The sequence below is a fragment of the Gopherus flavomarginatus genome, chromosome 13 (genome assembly GCF_025201925.1).
Source record: "Gopherus flavomarginatus isolate rGopFla2 chromosome 13, rGopFla2.mat.asm, whole genome shotgun sequence".
Taxonomy (NCBI): Eukaryota; Metazoa; Chordata; order Testudines; family Testudinidae; genus Gopherus; species Gopherus flavomarginatus.
The window spans coordinates 21602756-21619725 of NC_066629.1; the positions used below are offsets into that span (position 1 = coordinate 21602756).

The following is a 16970-nucleotide window of genomic DNA, read 5'->3' on the forward strand; positions in this document are numbered from 1 at the left end:
CTGGATCATCTACCATGTTTGTCTTTGCTGACACAAAGCACTAAGTGGAGTTTAAGAATGTGTCAGTTGAGAAATGTTAGCTAACACTTTGTAAAACCCTATTTCTTTTCCAAGCCTAAACATGCCTTAAGTATATTATGTCTACACTTAAAATGCTACAGCAGCATAGCTTCAGTGTAGATGCTCATTACAGCAACCCATCGCTGTAGTTAATCCTCCTCCCCCTCCACCCCCGCCGAGAGGCTGTAGCTAGGTCCATCCACCTAGAACTGCAGTGGGGAGCTAGGTGGGCTTAACTACATCCTTCAGAGGTGTGGATTTTTCACCCTCCTGAGCAACGTAGCTAGGTCGATCTAATTTTCTAGTGTAGACCTGCCCTGTTAGACAGCTCTGCAGTGGAAATTTTGTACTCGTGTGAATTTCAGGCTACATCTACACTACAGCCTATGTTACCATCATGTACGTCGCTCAGGGGTGTGAATAAACCGCCACTCTGAGCGACGTAAGTCACACCGACATAAGCGCTCCTGTGCACAGCGCTATGTCCTGGCACAGCTTCTTCTGTTCGCAGAGGTGGTTTTATTATGCCGACGGGAGAGGTCTCATCCATCGGCACAGAGCGTCTTTACTCTATGTGTGTGCCGTATGTGTAGACATACCCTCATATATGTAGCAATGTGGCAGGCCATTAAACTTTAGCAGCATGATGATGAGGTGTTTGAGAAAAGGGTAATACCCTTTTAAATAGCTTGTGAGCACCACTAGAGGGCACACAAACGTTTAAAAAGGAAGACTACCCTGTTCCCATACCTTACTTCACTTGGGGAGCTGTGACAAACCTGTGCCTTTAAGGCCTGGTCTACACTATGCTGTTAAACCGATTTTAACAGCGTTAAATCGATTTAACGCTGCACCCGTCCACACTACACTGCTCTTTATATTGATTTAAAGGGCTCTTTAAATCGATTTCTCTACTCCTACAAAACGAGAGGAGTAATGCTAAAATCAATATTACTATATCGGATTAGGGTTAGTGTGGATGCAAATTGAAGTTATTGGCCTCATTATTTTACAGTAGCTACCCACAGTGCTCCGCTCCAGAAATCAACGCTAGCCTTGGACCATGGACGCACACCACCGAATTAATGTGCCTAGTGTGGACGCGCACAATCGACTTTATAATATCTGTTTTATAAAATCGGTTTAAGCTAATTCGAATTTATCCTGTAGTGTAGACGTAGCCTAAGACACTATCAAAGCTAGAGAACCATTCAGTATCTGAATATGGGGTTTTGAACTTTCCAGGGCTCATGACAGAGTAGCGCTTACTACAGTGAGCAGCTCCACTGGATTATAATGAGAGTTCGCCAATGTGGGCATCATACTCAGTAGGAAACTTCTGCAGATCCCGCCCACTGGACACTTATGATGCCGTTATAGAGAGAGGCACTTGGAGATGCACAGGCAAAGAAAGGAATGGTGACACTGCGATGTACTTACTGGTTTCAGCTGTCTCATATTCGCTGTCTCTCAGCAGCTCAAAAATGTCCACCTCCACTTTGGCTTTCCCCGCTCGCTCTGGTGCACGGTTAATACGATTCTTCGCTAGAGTAATGGACAGCCTCTCCCCTCTGCTGCACTCCATTGGGTCATCCAAAATGGCAGCTAGAAAACAAGGCGAAAAGTCAGCAACTCAGAAACGGAAATTGGTACAGAGCAGAACCTAACTGTTCTACTGTGGCGGGCAGCATGGCAGAAAGCGAAGAGCCCGACTGTCCTGGCAAATTTTACTGTCCGGTTTGCAAAGCTGGTTTTCAATACTTGTATGAGCACATGAACCAGCTAGATTATTATATCAATAAATAAAGCCCCGATCTTGCAGCTGGATCCAGGCAAACTGAAATTTGCACCCAGGCACAGTCCCGCTGAAGTCTTGTATTATCATCAGGCACTGGGTAGGCATATGGTGAGCTACGCGCATTTCTGCTAAGCTCTGTTTGTTATACCGTCATCTCACACACCCTCACGCTCTCTGTCTGTTTCATCTGGTCTCACACATACATTGTGATCTCTCCGAAGCCGAGCTTTGTTACTTGTCTGTGCAGCGCCTAGCACAGTAGGACCTTCATCCTTGATCGAGAGTCCTAAGTGCCACCCTAGTACAAAGCATACAGTAGCTTGTTGTATACTTGGATCCATGGACAGATCCAAGATTTGTATTAATGACCAGAACAATTATGATTTACTGCGATTTATGATTCTCTCTCTCACACACACAGTGGTCTTTGTTCATTCATTTAACAAAGTCTCTCTGCTGCGCTAACACCAGCAAATCAGCTCTCACAGTCTGGATATTTCCGGAAGCAAGTGGGCCTGGGTGGGAGTGATGGAAGAAATATTTTTCAACAGAAGGCACTTGATTCTTGATCTTATCTCCAGGGCCCAAATTTGCTGTCCATCAAGGCACAGGGTAAAACCATCTGCCTATTCAAATCCGTCCTACGCGAGGAGAGATATCGTCGTGCACTTTTTGTTTGTTTGTTTCTATATAAAAATAGATTGGAGTTTAGTGGCATTAATCTAAATACTTCACAGTGTGTTAGTAAAATTTCTGCAGTATGGTTTGCTGAGTCTTATTAATAACACAGCTCATTGCAGGGCTTACCTATTAAATCTTAGCTGAGGAGAGAGCTTTGTTTTTCGGTGTGTGAATAAGAAAGGGCCCAATGCTTATCTCCCTCACACTGGTTTTACAACAGCATCACATCCACCAAAACAGAGTTCTGTGGGTGTAAATCTCTCTCTCTCTCGCTCTCACACACATACACACACACACACACACACACACACACACACACACACACTAGCTACAACAATTGGGGGCCTCGTTAAAGCTTTGAAATGCATCACTTTGCTGCAGAAGCTTTTTTTTGGAGAAAGAACTGACAGATGAAAAAAAGCAAATTGGTTGTAACCTGAAGCACAGTGCTGCTCTAAGAGCCGAGGGGGAAAACAAGAGGATATACATGCAGAAGGCATGTTGGCTAGGGCCAGTGGTTTTCAACCTGTGGTCTGCAGACCCCTGGGGGTCCATGTCTAGGACTTCTAAAGGGGTCTGCACCTCCATTCAAGAATTTTTAAGGGTCTGCAAATGAAAAAAAAGGTTGAAAACCACTGGGCTGGGCAAAAAGAGAAACTTCCAGCTGGGACCAAAAGATCACAAAGTCATCCCAAGGAGTCGCCATTTGAGCCAGATGATGGCATCTCTGTCTATCCCAGTCATAGGAACTGTAATACTGGATCGGACCCATGGTCCATGTAGCCCACTATCCTGTCTGCAGTGGTCTGCACCAACTGCTTCAAGGGAAGATGCAAAAATTGTGTGGTGGCCAGTTATGGAATAACTTGCCCCCAGGGAAAGTTTCCTCCTGATGCCTATTAGCCAAATGTTTCAGGCTGAGATGTCTGAGGGGCTGAGAACTAGACATGATTTTGGAATAAGCATATAAGGATCAAATTATGGTTGCCTTGGGTGTAGAGAGAATCATGCAGGAGGTAGCTGCTTGCACTGAGCATTTTTTATACAGGGTTTCGTATACACAGCTTCTGAGCTCCTTTCCATGCAATTCAATCTATGGAAGCACAATGCCGGCACTCCTGTGTTCCTCAGCTGTACCCCACCCCGCCTAGCCCTCACAGCCACAACCTGGACCTATACCACTGTAACCCCGGTTCATTCCAAAGGGAACGTTTAGACCAACCTGGCCTATGCTGAGAGTTTATAAGGCAACCCCAACCGGGCTCCTGAGATTTGGGGTTTCATTTCACACAGCTCCAGCTTCAGGCCAAACAAGCCACCTTCTTCCCCTCCATTCAGGGATAATTTGCATGAGAGTTCTCCCCATAGAGACGCATGCAGAACTTCCACTGGAGTGAAAGGAGAGGCACACCCATGGACGGAGAGCAGTTATTCAGGCGTGTCCCCAGCTCAGTGCAAGAGCCCCAGAATGCCAGCCAATGCTGCACTGGGCAAGGTGATGAGAAATAAATGAATAAATAAATAAATAAATAAAGTTTGCAGCTATCTGGTCACCGCTAATGAGAAATGCTCCAATCTGGCATATTTCACCCACAGCGAAAGTTTGTTGTGATTTTAAAACAAGCAAAGCGGCTGCATCATCGGGGCTATTAAGGATGTGTTTCTGGAGCGTTTGGGCAGCTGACAAGAAGAATCATCTTTGCACTACAAGGTTTTCTCCCCCACACCCCTTCCTCTTCCCCTCCCGTCTGGCATTTACTATAAAACAACATGCCGTGCTCAAATGCCGGCTTGGTAGCTGGGCTCCTATATGACACGGGCTAGTGGAAGACAAGTCAGACTTTGCAATGGCAGCTGTAAAGCCGTCAGCCATTTGGGGCCAGCACTTAGCTCGAGGTTCAAGGAGCAGAGTATATAAGTGACGTGATATTGAGATTTCCAGTCAGTTCCATTTGTTTATCTTTTTAGGTCATCCAAGAAATTTGCCTGGTCGTGTTATAATTTGTACCAGGAATGCATGAGAAAGAGACAGAATATTACAGAGACTGGTTAGAAATTAAATCAGTTCATTGAGTAGATGCGGGCATTGGGGTCTGCACTTTGTATTGTCTATACTACAGGTACTTGGATACGAGGGGAATCGGCATCAGTGAAACAGACAGATGGGTGTGTATGGGGACAGATGAAAGACAGATGGGTGGAGGCAGGGGTATAGATAGATCCACTAAGGGACCTCCTCTTCCCGTTTTGCTCCAGTTTTCAGGGTGTTAAATCCAGCCAGCTTCTGATAAGGAAACATATGGTAGCTATTCTTTTAAGATGGGTCTCCCTGCACAGATGTCTTGGCGAGCATTCCCAGTCCTTCAGGCAACACCAGCTCTTCTGCTCTGCTTACATACAAGCACCATCATTATCTGCAAAGCATGTACAATCTTGATCTCGCGAGGTGACTGGCGGAAGTTGCACTTTCTTCTAAGACCAGGAACTCTGACTTCAGGATTTTTGAAGGTTAATAATGGCTATTTTAAATCATAAAAGCCAGTGTGTGTGTGTGTGTGTGAGGGAAAGCAACCCAAAAGGCCAACTGTTAACTTACTTTTTCTTCGATTCCTTTCACTCCCCTTCTTCCATCATTACAGTGCAGAGAAGGCCCAAATCAACCACTGTACCTCCAGATCCAAAGACTTCAGAAGCTGGGATCTGAACTTTGCGGCTAGCTCCATAAACTCTCGAGCTGAATGCACCTGAACTTCACAGCTTGCACTGAGAATACGTGTGTGATAGGAAAGAAAATGGCCCACCGGTACACAGCAAATTGCAGAAAGTCAAAGGCAGCCTTAAACACAGGGAACATAAGCGCCTTCCTGGGACCCCAGTCTACACAGACTGACAACATCTCTTATCTCCCTCTGAGATAGGAATAGAGAGTGGGTACCAGGTACCTCCTAGATTCCATCATCCCTTCAGATCTGGGGTAGATGGGAATAAATATCACAGTTCATTATCTCCCCAGTCACCAGCAGCATGGGATCCCCCATATTTTTTAAGCTGGTAGGCAGAATTGCCTTGCTGTTTAAGGAGTCAAATCAATTCTAATTCTACTTACTGCAATAACTCTCAGCACACCAGGACTAAACCTAGCAACCAAAGCAGATAGTGGTCTATGATGCTGCAACAACCATGGCTGGTCATCTAGGACTTCATCTGGAGTGGTATACCGAAAATTCTGGTTTCCTGGAACTTCAGGTTGGTAACAGGGAAAGAATTTGGATCATCTCACTTGACAGCGGTCACTATACTTCAAATTATGCTCCACTTAGAACTTCATTGCAGCAGTGGGGAAAGAACTCAGTTCCTCTTTTTCCAAAAGCACAAGACCCTAGCTCCTTGAGCTAAAGAAACTAGGACAGACAGCTAAGCCGTTCTGATTCCATCAAGAAGGCAGAAGGGGCACCTATACAAAGTAGCCAGTTCCTTCAAATGTACGTGGCAGATTCCTAATTCCCTGCAGGGCTTGTCATTTTGTGTCTTTAGTTTTTGCGCATCCACATACTTACTGTGTGACTAGTAAATTTTTACCAGATATTAAACCAGCCCACGAATCTGACTGGGTAATGAGGATGAACTGAGCTTTATTTATCATTCCATCTAGCAGACCAAAAGATTAATTTAATATTTTAAAAGGCTGATTTTAAACATTTATGTCTGTGGACACATTGCCAAAACTAGTCTAATAGCAGCACCATTAAGTGCAAACTAAAGTCTTTATTTAAATTCACTTTCATCTAGTCCCATCTATAAAATATGGAGAGATGTATCAAGTAAATCTTAATTCTGAAAAAAATTACAGCAATGCTTTGAACTTTGTTAGCCACAGAAAGGATTCACTGCTTCTCTCTCAGTCATAATAAATGTCTCCTCCTTAGAACTTTCAGGGCTTTTCTGTTATACAATCATGGGCAACTTTCAGAAGTGGCCACTGGTGTGTGGACTTGACTTAAAACCATTTGGTATTTCAGAGCCACTGAGCAGCACTCATTTCTACTGGAGTCAATAGGAGCTGTAGATGCTCAGTGCTTCTGAAAATAAGCCCCAAAGTATCTCAAGCAGAGCTGGTCAGGGAATATTTTTGGTTCTTGTGGGAAATTCTGAAAATGAATAAAGTTTTAATTTAAACTTTTCCTAAAAAGTTTTCAGGTTTGTATAAACCCACCCAGATTTGCCAAAAACTGAAAAATTTCATCTGAAATCTATAAAACTGTTGGGTTTAGGCTATCAATGTTCACATTTCAGCTGCCAAAACATATTTTTGGTTTTCATTTCCCCCACATGCACACAACAATTCCCACCTTGAAAAAAAAAGTCCATTAAAAAAAAAAAAAAGGTTTCGCAGAAATTTTCAACACCCTCCCCCATCAACACATTTTCTCTTGAAAAAATTTTTCAACAGTAAATTTTCAACCATCTCTAATCTTAAATAGGACCCCCAAAATGAGTGAACACTTGCAAGTTGGGCCATAAACACTTCATCTATTAGTTCACCCGGCCGTTAGAGAGATAGCTGATCATATGCAGCTGGCTCCTCCTCCTTTTATCCAGCTGCTAAACTGCATTAGAACAACAGCTAAAAATACAGTCAGTAATTTCCTAATATACCTTTCCATGTGAATGATTGCTCTAATTGTCACGGGAATGATATAGGATACTGAATGGGAGGGGAGGTGTCCATCAAACGTCTATATTAAGAGTTGAATGTAAACTGCTGCAAATATCTGCAAACCCCTGATGCTGGCTGTTCCCAACAAAGAGCGTTTCTACAGCATGTTTTCTAGTGTTTCTAGCAATCTCCCAAGAGATGGTGGCTTCTTCTATAGCCCTTGGGTGAATATTCCAGCGTATAAGGCCCATATCCCAAAAACACACATAGGATTTGTTTTGAATGGAGGGAAACTGAAAACACTCAGAATGAGAGAGTTTTTACTGTAGCATTTTCACACTAACCACAGCTCAAGTGCAAGAGCGCCACTCTCCTGCAACTTCTCTCCCCTACCCTTGAAAAGACTCGTCTAGGAACAAGAGGAGTGTTCATTCTCCCTGATTCGGTCAACCCTTGTCCATTCTGCTGATCCTGCCAGCACGAGAACCAGTTAGTTCCAACAGTTTAGGTTGCTTTCGTGACATGGAGAGCTATCTGCTTGGAGCTGCGCTGAGACTGACCAACTCACCCTATAAAGACCACCCACCAATTTTCAGACAACAATTAATTTAATCTCCTGCTGCCTTAGATTCAACCAGTGCCCAAGAGGCTAAAATCTCTGCATTCTATTCCCCTGAACCATCCACTCCTCCTGTGCTTTTACTCTGTGAACAGGACTGTAACATAAGCGAACAGATGAGACTATTGCATGTTTATTACGTATCACTACTTAATTAATGATCCAACCAAGATCTAACGAAGTAGCATTTTTACAACAACAGGGAACAGATGGTACTGGAAGGTTTATATACTGCTGCAACAACACTGTTTGTTGACCTTTCCCAGTTAAGTTTATTAAGTGCTGTTAAATCTCTTAAAATGGCTTTCGTACCATTGGGGATATACTGACAGCCGACAATCAATCAAAAGCAACTGTTATTTCCAAGTTAGGGTCTTGAATACGTAATGCTATGGAAGCATGGACTCGAGGAAAGGACTTCACTTACTAAAGTCCAGTGCTCTGGGGTCAAGAGGTCCATTTACCCAAGGTTTTTCAAGGTGCATATTACTCATACATCTAACATGTATTTCATATTTTTTTGTATTTATGTCCTAAATATACTTCTAACCCCTTGTATGTTCCAAAGACTATTTGTAAGCTCAAAACTCAAGTTATACCTGGAGTTCAACCCAAATAATGCAGAAGAGTTAGGTTCGATTCAGATGCATGCTAGCACTTCAACTGAACTCAGAATCCCGGGTTTTCAATCCTGCCCTGACAAATGATTTAAAAGCATGCGATTTACTGCAGCTAGTTCTTTAGCACGGGAGGCAATTTAAGCATCCTGGGCTGTTCCAAGTCTCAGAAACGTGCTATCCCCTTTAAAACCCCAAGGGTCCCAGTAATGCTCTGCCATGGAAAATGCCCCTGCAATGAGAATTGTCCTCAAGTCCTCCCACATCTCTTTCCTATTCTACTCTGCACTTCGTGGACAGATCACAGGCTTGATATGTTGCTATTACCATCTGATTTTACCTGCTCACAAGTGAATCAGTTTTGTAACCTAAAATTGTTCAGCTAAAAAGGTAATTCCAATTTTTTGGTTAGGTTAAAGATGGTAGCAAGGTTTGCTTATTTTGTGAATTTCCCCTCTGCTGGTTACAGTATCAGCCCTTCAGGCTGTCAATTCAGTAAACTGTGAGGAATTTGCCAACTCCCTCATTACAGGTCTGTCAAGTAGAACTCCAGTGGAGAAACAGGTGCATTTGTGTTTCCATTTTAGTCTCTGAACTGCTGGTTAGGGAAAAAAATATAATAATCTGCTGTTACTCCAGAAGGAAAAAGAATCTCATTGAGAAAAAAAAAAAGATACCTAAGCTTCAGACTCTCTTCTTCAAAAACAGGCTTGATAGCGTTCATCAGATCAGCATAGCGGAAGGCTATTTATTGCTTTCGGTCAACAACCAAAATCTGCATTTAAATGGAGCTTCCCTCTCATTTATGAGATCCAGAGAGAGTGAATTCAGGAGAGAGAGAATGAGGGAGAGGTGGGGAGAAACGATAAGACTGCACAAGGCTTTGTGTTGCCACTGCTTGAAATGCAGCATCTCTTTTCTCTTTCTTAATAATTGGCTTGTGTGCGCTTAAATGTTAAAAAAAATAGCTATGCAACAGCTGCCCAAAATTGCCTAGGATGGCAAACAATGGGTTCCAGCTCGGTCCTCCATCCCTGGTGGGCCTGCGAAGGATGCTGACTTCCTGCCAATGACTATGGGTGGGGTATGTTAAAACTCAAACGCCACGTGTCTACCAGACAACCATCGGAAAGTCTTATCTTTGTCGCTAGGTAAACACGGTCCATCTGATGCAGCTGAGGAAGAACATTGCCAGGTTACTGGATGCTATTTCCTCCTTTGCAGGGGCGGATGCACACTGTAATCTCAGGTAAAGCAGCTTTCGTTGCAGAGAGAGGAGTGGTATTTCTTCCTCAGAAGTACTTCCTGCCACTGAGGCGAGATATTCATGGGCCACAGTACCTACGAGTGGCTGGTTTGATTCACTCAAGGATGAACTTCTCCATGGCACTTGAGAGAAGCTGGATCAGACCCATACAGCCTTGCCTCATCTTGGAGAACCACCACCACTAACAAAAAACCTTTCACAGTCAAAACAGAAAAATATTCAGGCTGTCATTCCGATGGCAGGTGCCTGGAAGATGGGTCTTGTCCCTTCCTCACTAGCTCTCCCTCCCTTCACTTCATGGGTGGGAACAAACACTCTAATGAGACGAGGTCCTGGTCTTCCGAGAGAAATCATCTGCCTTGCAGAATACAGATTTTTGGGGACAAGGTGGTCAGATGGGTGCACTAGCATGAAACAGCAACAGTCTGTTGGAACCAGAGATGAGTCAAAAACAGAAACATTGGCTTAGCATATTCTGTCTCTTGTAGACACCAGATGTGAAATCTTGGCTCCACTGAAGTCAATGGCAAAACCCACTGATGTCAAGGAAGACAATGTCTCACCCCAGATGCAAATACTGTCAAACTATGGCAAAGCTCCAATTTGGTTTCACAAACCATGTGCTCGGGAACTGGGAAAAACTGTGTAGGCCCCAGAGACATGTGGGGAGCAGGTCAAAATTAAGGCAGAAGTGTTGGGAGAAGGATAAGTGAATAACTCAACCTCCCCTGGATGCTTGTGGGTGTAGGATTGTGCGCGGATACATAGGAGGCATATTACTGCAAGGAATAAGCCGCTGGGGCTGTGAGGGGAAGGCATTATCCAAGGCACCCTGATCGTGAGCAGAATGGGCCATGAAATCAGACAAGGAGGTCCCCTCCATCTATTACAAGCAGTCCCAGACTGGATAGCACCATGACTCCACATCTGGAGGGATCTCATTTAGACCCTGCCATCTACCCTGCTGGTAACCGCGGGTCAGAAACGTCATCCATCCCGATGGTGAATACCTGCGGGCCACCCTGCTGTGGCAGCCTCCGAGACAGCATCAGAAAGGTGCCATGAGGTCCTGCAAGTTGTAAAAGTCGCAGAGGAGGGGTCTGCGGAGCAGCCGTTTGATAGCGAGAGACCAAAGCTGTTCACAACGAACCCACGTTCCTTGCTCCATCCTCTGACTCCACCTCAGGTGACTTGCAAACGCTGCCACACAAAAATGAGCTTTGGAGACTGCAATCTTTTCTCAGCCAAGGTGCCTCTGCGAGGGGATGAACAAGACAACAGCAAAACCAGGCAGAAAACCTTACAAATCACCAGCCTCTTAGGTCCTGGGCAGAAATAGCAGGAGATAGAATGAAGGGGCCCCATGCTGTCCACTGCAGGATAGGAGCGAAATCAACAGACTTGCATCCTGCAGGAAGGAAACCAGACCCCGGACATACAGAGGATTTCTGAACAGTTCCCCTCCAAAATGGGCAAAGTTCTAAGGTGGGAGAACTGGGTGGTCATTTGATCTGAGTCAGCGTGGCTCATCTCTAGCTTTCATTACAGATAAGAAGGAAATTGTGGCTCCATGTGTTGGTATCTTCTCTGCCCCAAAACGCAGCGTGGACGCAGGAGACTGTTCAACTCTGTAGGGTTGCTTCTGTCCATCATCGATATAGGAAACAACTAGGAAATTCAAATCCAGAACCTGGATCCTCCTTTCCCCCTGCCTCCAAAGTCTTGAAGTCTTTATAGCTCGAATTGTGTTTCCAGGATCTTTTGTTTCAATATTGTCGAGTGGAGCTGGGCTTTAAGAGGAGGCTTTCCTGCCTGTTTCATGGTCTCAGGTGACCACCAGCAGCTGCAGTTGTTACAAGGATAGCACTAAAAACCCAGATGAAATGAGCCAACTAGGCAAGACCAAGAGACAAGCAAGAGCTTAATTAAGTCAGTGGAGAATTTGAACATGGAGTGTGGGGAGATACAGCCAAACAAACTCCCAAGCCCTTGCCAGACAAAAACCAAGGAAGCGAGAAATAATATTTAAAGATTCTAGGTCTTGTAAAGACAAGCCAAGGTTTGTAGCCTGTCAGGGTTTATAGCAGCAATGATGGACGTGAGAGGCCCGTTGTGTGTTTCAGCTGTTGGATTCTGCATTCGACAGCCAGCCAGCAGCAGCTGGGTTTTGCAGAGAGATCCCCTGCAGCAAGGCAATGCAGAAAGAGAGACCACTCCAGTGCCCAAGTGACCCTCCTGCATCCAGGACACCTCACCTCACCAACTGCCCAGATTACACTCACTAAGCAGATTCAGCCTGTTCAGTCCATCTTCCAAGGAGCGTCCAGATTTCTCCAAATAGTGGTGCTAGTGAACAACTCGGTAGAGGGACCTGTGCTGCTGAAGGGTGCAGTTTTCAGTTAAGTCTTATAACCAAGTCCCTAATCACATATGCTCACTTAAAGACCCACAGCACCTCCCTACCAAAGGCAGGAGATATAAATCTTTATGCCCTGGTTTAAACCTACAATAACTGCATTTTGGTCTCTCTATCGCTCTCTCCCCACCTGCTCCCCACCTTAGTTCCAACTGGCTATCTCCACTACCTTTCCTGAAATGGCACAGAACATTCTTGAATTGCTAGAGTGTTTCACCCCGGCGTGGCTGCATTTTACTGGTGAAGAGATCCCTGTATAAGGGTAAGTCTGTAAAATGCTTTGAAACAAAGAGTTGTGACAAGATCAATGCTTCTAACATTGACACTGCTGTAACTCTCCCAGACTGAGCCAACCTTCCTTCAAGATTTAAGAGATAAGGGGCCTGATCCAGCAACAATGGGTGTCTTTCCATTTACTTCAATGGGTTTTGGATCAGTTCTTAAGTAAGCAGGGTGTAGGGACCATAGCCGTTTTAGCATGTCCTGCAAGATCTCTGCATTTGGCCTGTACAGTCATTTTACTTTTTCTTCAACACTTGCTTCCCTCCTTTGAGGGACATTGGGACTTGAGCATTACTCGCCAGCATCCTTGCTGAATTGTTTCAGGTTGGCAGTCACCAACGCATTGCAGAGGCTGCACGGCTTGAATTGAGAAACCGGTGTGCAGAGGTGCTAGGCTCATATTTCCAAACTTGCCACAGCTAATTGATTAATTGCATTTATAAGGAGAGCAAATAGCCGCAATATCAAGGTGAGAAGGGGAAAAGAATAGGAAAGGTTTCATGCTTTCTCCAATGGGGAGAGCTTATGGATATTCACCAGCTAGTCGTAACAGCTGGAGGACCCAACAGAGATCGGGGCCTCATTGTGCTGGGTGCTGTACATATGCACAGTTAAAGACGGCCCCTGAACTGAAGTAAGCAGATAAGGGATGTGTGAAAGGATTATCATCTCTGTATCGCAGAGGGGAAAACTGAGGCACCAGGAGGCTAAGTGATTTGCCCAAGATCACAAAGGATGTGTATGGCAGAGCAATTCAGAACAATCTAGATCACTTGGTAAACTGGGCACAAGCAAACAATATGCGTTCTAATACAGCTAAATGTAAACATACACTTCTGGGAACAAAGAAGGCTGGCCATACTTACAGGATGAGGGACTGAAACAGATACGGGGGTCAGATGGATAATCAGCAGAACATGAGCTCCCAGTGCAATGCTGTGGCTCAGATAGCTAATATAATCCTGGGATGTATGAATAGGGTAATTCTGAGTAGGCATCAAGAGGTTATTTTGCCTTTGGATTTGGCATTGGTGCAATCACTGCTGGGATACTGTGTTTGGTTCTGGTGCCCACAGTTCAAGAAGGCCTTTGGAGAAGGTTCTGAGAAGATCCACAAGAATAATTAAAGGATAAGAAAACATGACATATACTGATAGACTCAAGGAGCTCAATCTATTCAGCTTAACAAAGAGGTTATGAGGTGACTTGATTACAATCTACAAGTACCTATATGGGGAACAAATCTTTAATATTGGGCTCTTTAATCCAGCAGAGAAAGGTAGAACACAATCCAATGGGTGAAAGTTGAAGCTAGACCAATTCCAATGGGAAATAAGGCATAAAGTGTTAAGAGTGAGAGTAAGTAATCAGTGCAACAATTTGCCAAGGGTCCCAGTGGATTCTCCATCACTGACACTTTTAAAATCAGGATTGGAAGTTGTTCTAAAAGCTCTGCTCTGGGAATTATTTTGAGGCAGTTCTCTGGCCTGTGTAATACAGGAGGTCAGACTAGATGACCACAATGGTCCCTTCTGGCCTAGGAATCTATGAATCTATGACCCATCCAAGGTCACCCAGTGAATCAGCAGCAGAGCAAGGGATGGAATCCACGGATAATGTGCTTGCACAGCACCATACTGAACACAGATAAAGAATCAGCTCCTGCACTAAGGAATTTATGGTTTAATTCAGACACAGGCAATGCACTTCAGAAACAGCCCAGTCTCTAAGTGGTGAAGATGACTTTGATGGATTGTAATAGGAAAGCCTCCAGGAGACAGGTGTTTTAGGGAGAGAGTTGTATGCACAGATACCAGGTGGCTGAGCACCGTTCATGTCTATGCAGAGGTTGCTTGGTGCAAGAGAAAAGAGAGGGAGTTTTAAGAGCAGGAGGCGATTATGAAAGCATGGAAGAATGACAACGAGAGAGTTCATTTCAAGACAGTGAAGGGGAGCAGAAGAACATGAGAGAAGAAGTGGCAGGTAACCCACCGCCCACCTCACCTGCATCAGAGAAGCCCCAGACATATTAATTAAACGGCACAAACGTGCTTTACTGCATTTGGAACAGTGAGTCCAAAGCACTGGCTGAGACACCTCAGGATTGCTTTCATCTCTTTGCTTTGCCATCGGAAAAACAATGTTCCCCACTGAGCTACATCAAAATGAGATGCTAAAGCGTTGCTCCACCAGTGATGGAAACCTTTCAGCTCCAATTTCCCTCAGTCTGTGCATCCTTTCCTTTTTACCTAACCCCCAGGAATTTAACAGATTATTTTAATATCTTCCTCCCTTCTCCCTGGTGCGCGGCGTTAATTGAGTTTTTGCTAACTATTCTCTGCTCCCACAGATGAAACAAGTCAGGGATCCTTTCCTCTGGACCCTTTTAAAATGGTTTCATTCCCTGGCAACCCTCTTAGTTGCGAAAGTGCTCCCAGTTTCTGCGTCTGTTTGCTGCTTACAGAGAGAGTTGACCATGCACTGATGGGGGAGAATAAGGCTCTCTGTTACTTTTGCAAACGGATGTAAGGGATGCAAAGCGCAGCTCTCATTTGACCCCAGCTCAGCACATGTTCCATTTCTTTTTAGCCCCTCTCAGCCACAGGAAAAGTGCCCTGAGCTCGCTCCATCGAGCTGCTGCCCTCATGTTACCACTGTTGTCTCAGTTTGGGATCCACAGTGGTAGTATGCATGCACACTCTTATTTGGTAGGTATTTATTTGCACCGGTCCAGAGACACTTCTAATTGGTCCACGCATCTTCTACAGTGCCTAGGGAAACTGAGACTCTCTACGTGGAAAGTGCAGCGAAAAACAAAAAGGGATAACAAGCACGTGTGAGAGGGAATACGTGCACCCAATTATATATCATCTGGAGATGGTCGGACAGGCAGGCAGAGAAGACTGCGCCAATAATCCTTTCTAGCAGGCACCCACCTGTCCTTTTTACAATACGTGGCAATGATACAGTGCCTTTCATCCAAGGATCTCACTGAAGTTTACAGTCAATACATGAAGTCTCACAACAACCTTGTGAGAACATAAGAACGGCCATACTGGGTCAGATCAATGGTCCATCTAGCTCCGTATCCTCTCTTCTGACAGTGGCCAATAGCATTATCTCTGTTTTAGAGATGGGTTAACTAAGCACATCAAGGTTTAGGCTAAAATTGTCAAGAGTAGCCACCTAACCTGAGCCATTTCTGGCCAACTGCAAGAGGGCTGACTACCTGCTATGCCAGTTGAAGCCAAGGGAAGCTTCTGGTGCTCAGCTGTTCTCAGAAATCAGTCCCTATGTATCTCAGTTGAGTACCTGAAACACATGGTCACCTCTGACAATTTGAGCCTAAATGACTCACCCAAGATCACATGGTTGAGATTAGATCCCAAATCTCCTGATACCCAGTCCTGAGCCTTAACCACAAGACATCACAACACATCTTAGGCACCTACACGATTTACTCCTGGGAGAATTCTGCATCACTGCGCCTCTGTGCATCCAGACCCCCCACACACACCTAGACCTCCCACTGAGCTGCCTGCACCCAGATTGTCCCACACAGAAGCCTCTCACCCCACACCTAGATCCCTCCACACTTGGATCCTGCCTGGATGAGCCTGCCTGCCCCACACCTGGTGTGCCTGGTGCAGAGGGGCAGGCCCTGGGGTGTTTCCTGGCCAGGCCCAGGCCCTGTGCTGTGTCAGGGTTGGGTGCAGCCTCGCCACTGAGTCTGTGTTCTGGAAGTTGGAGAGAGGGATGCAGGGTGAACACCCACCTTTGTGCAGCCAGTGGCCACTGCCATGCTGGAGTCTCTGTTTTTATTTATTGACAAATAAAACGTGCAGAATTTTAAAATATTGTGCACAAAATATTAAATTTTTTGGTGCTGAATGTAAGCAGGAGAAATGGTTCCCATCATTGTGATATCTCAATAACTCAAACACTTTAATGTATTTGTCCTCATGATATCCCTATAAGGCAATGCAGTGCTCTTATCCCCCTTGTCCTGGTGGGAGACCGAGCCCCAGAGAGACTAAGTGACTTACCTACTATCACACAGAGCAGGGAACTGAACCCAGATCTCCCATGTTACAAGCTCGTGCTCTAACCACTGGCAAACATCCTTCTTAAGTCTACCCTGAGGTTTCCAGTACAATGTTGTTCACTTTGCTACACAAACAATTTTTGCTGGCCCCTTTGGTGGGCACTTCATATTGATTCTGTTGGATCTATCTGGGAGAGAAAAGGGGGAAAGGATGAGAGAAAGAGGTTTAAAGACGAGCATAAACAGGGAAAAAATGGAAAAGAACCCAAGAGGCAGGAAAAATCATTTGTATAAAGTAAATTAAAAACCACAGTGGAAAGCGCTAGTGAAGAAGATGAAAGAAACACAAAGAAACATAACTCAGGAAACTGAACAACTTAAGAATTAAGCGCGAGGGAGGTACCAGAAGATAATCGGGCTGGAAGGTGGAACAGAATGGTGGGATTAGACTGGAACTGAGACCTACTCCAGTTCATGGATGAGAAATAACAAAACCAGTCAGATTTGCCTTGTAAAGCAGAGGTTGAG

The 16970-nt window shown here is 44.8% G+C and overlaps 1 protein-coding gene across 4 annotated transcripts in view; it reads right to left on the reverse strand.

Annotated features, from left to right (window-relative positions):
• Window positions 1-16970, reverse strand: part of GRIK4 (glutamate ionotropic receptor kainate type subunit 4) — a 318605-nt gene that overhangs the window by 117461 nt on the left and 184174 nt on the right. For all 4 annotated transcript variants that reach the window (XM_050921936.1, XM_050921937.1, XM_050921938.1 and 1 more), the window contains one exon: window positions 1501-1665. In XM_050921936.1, coding sequence (XP_050777893.1) covers window positions 1501-1665 — 165 coding nt within the window. The remainder of the gene's footprint in view (window positions 1-1500; window positions 1666-16970) is intronic.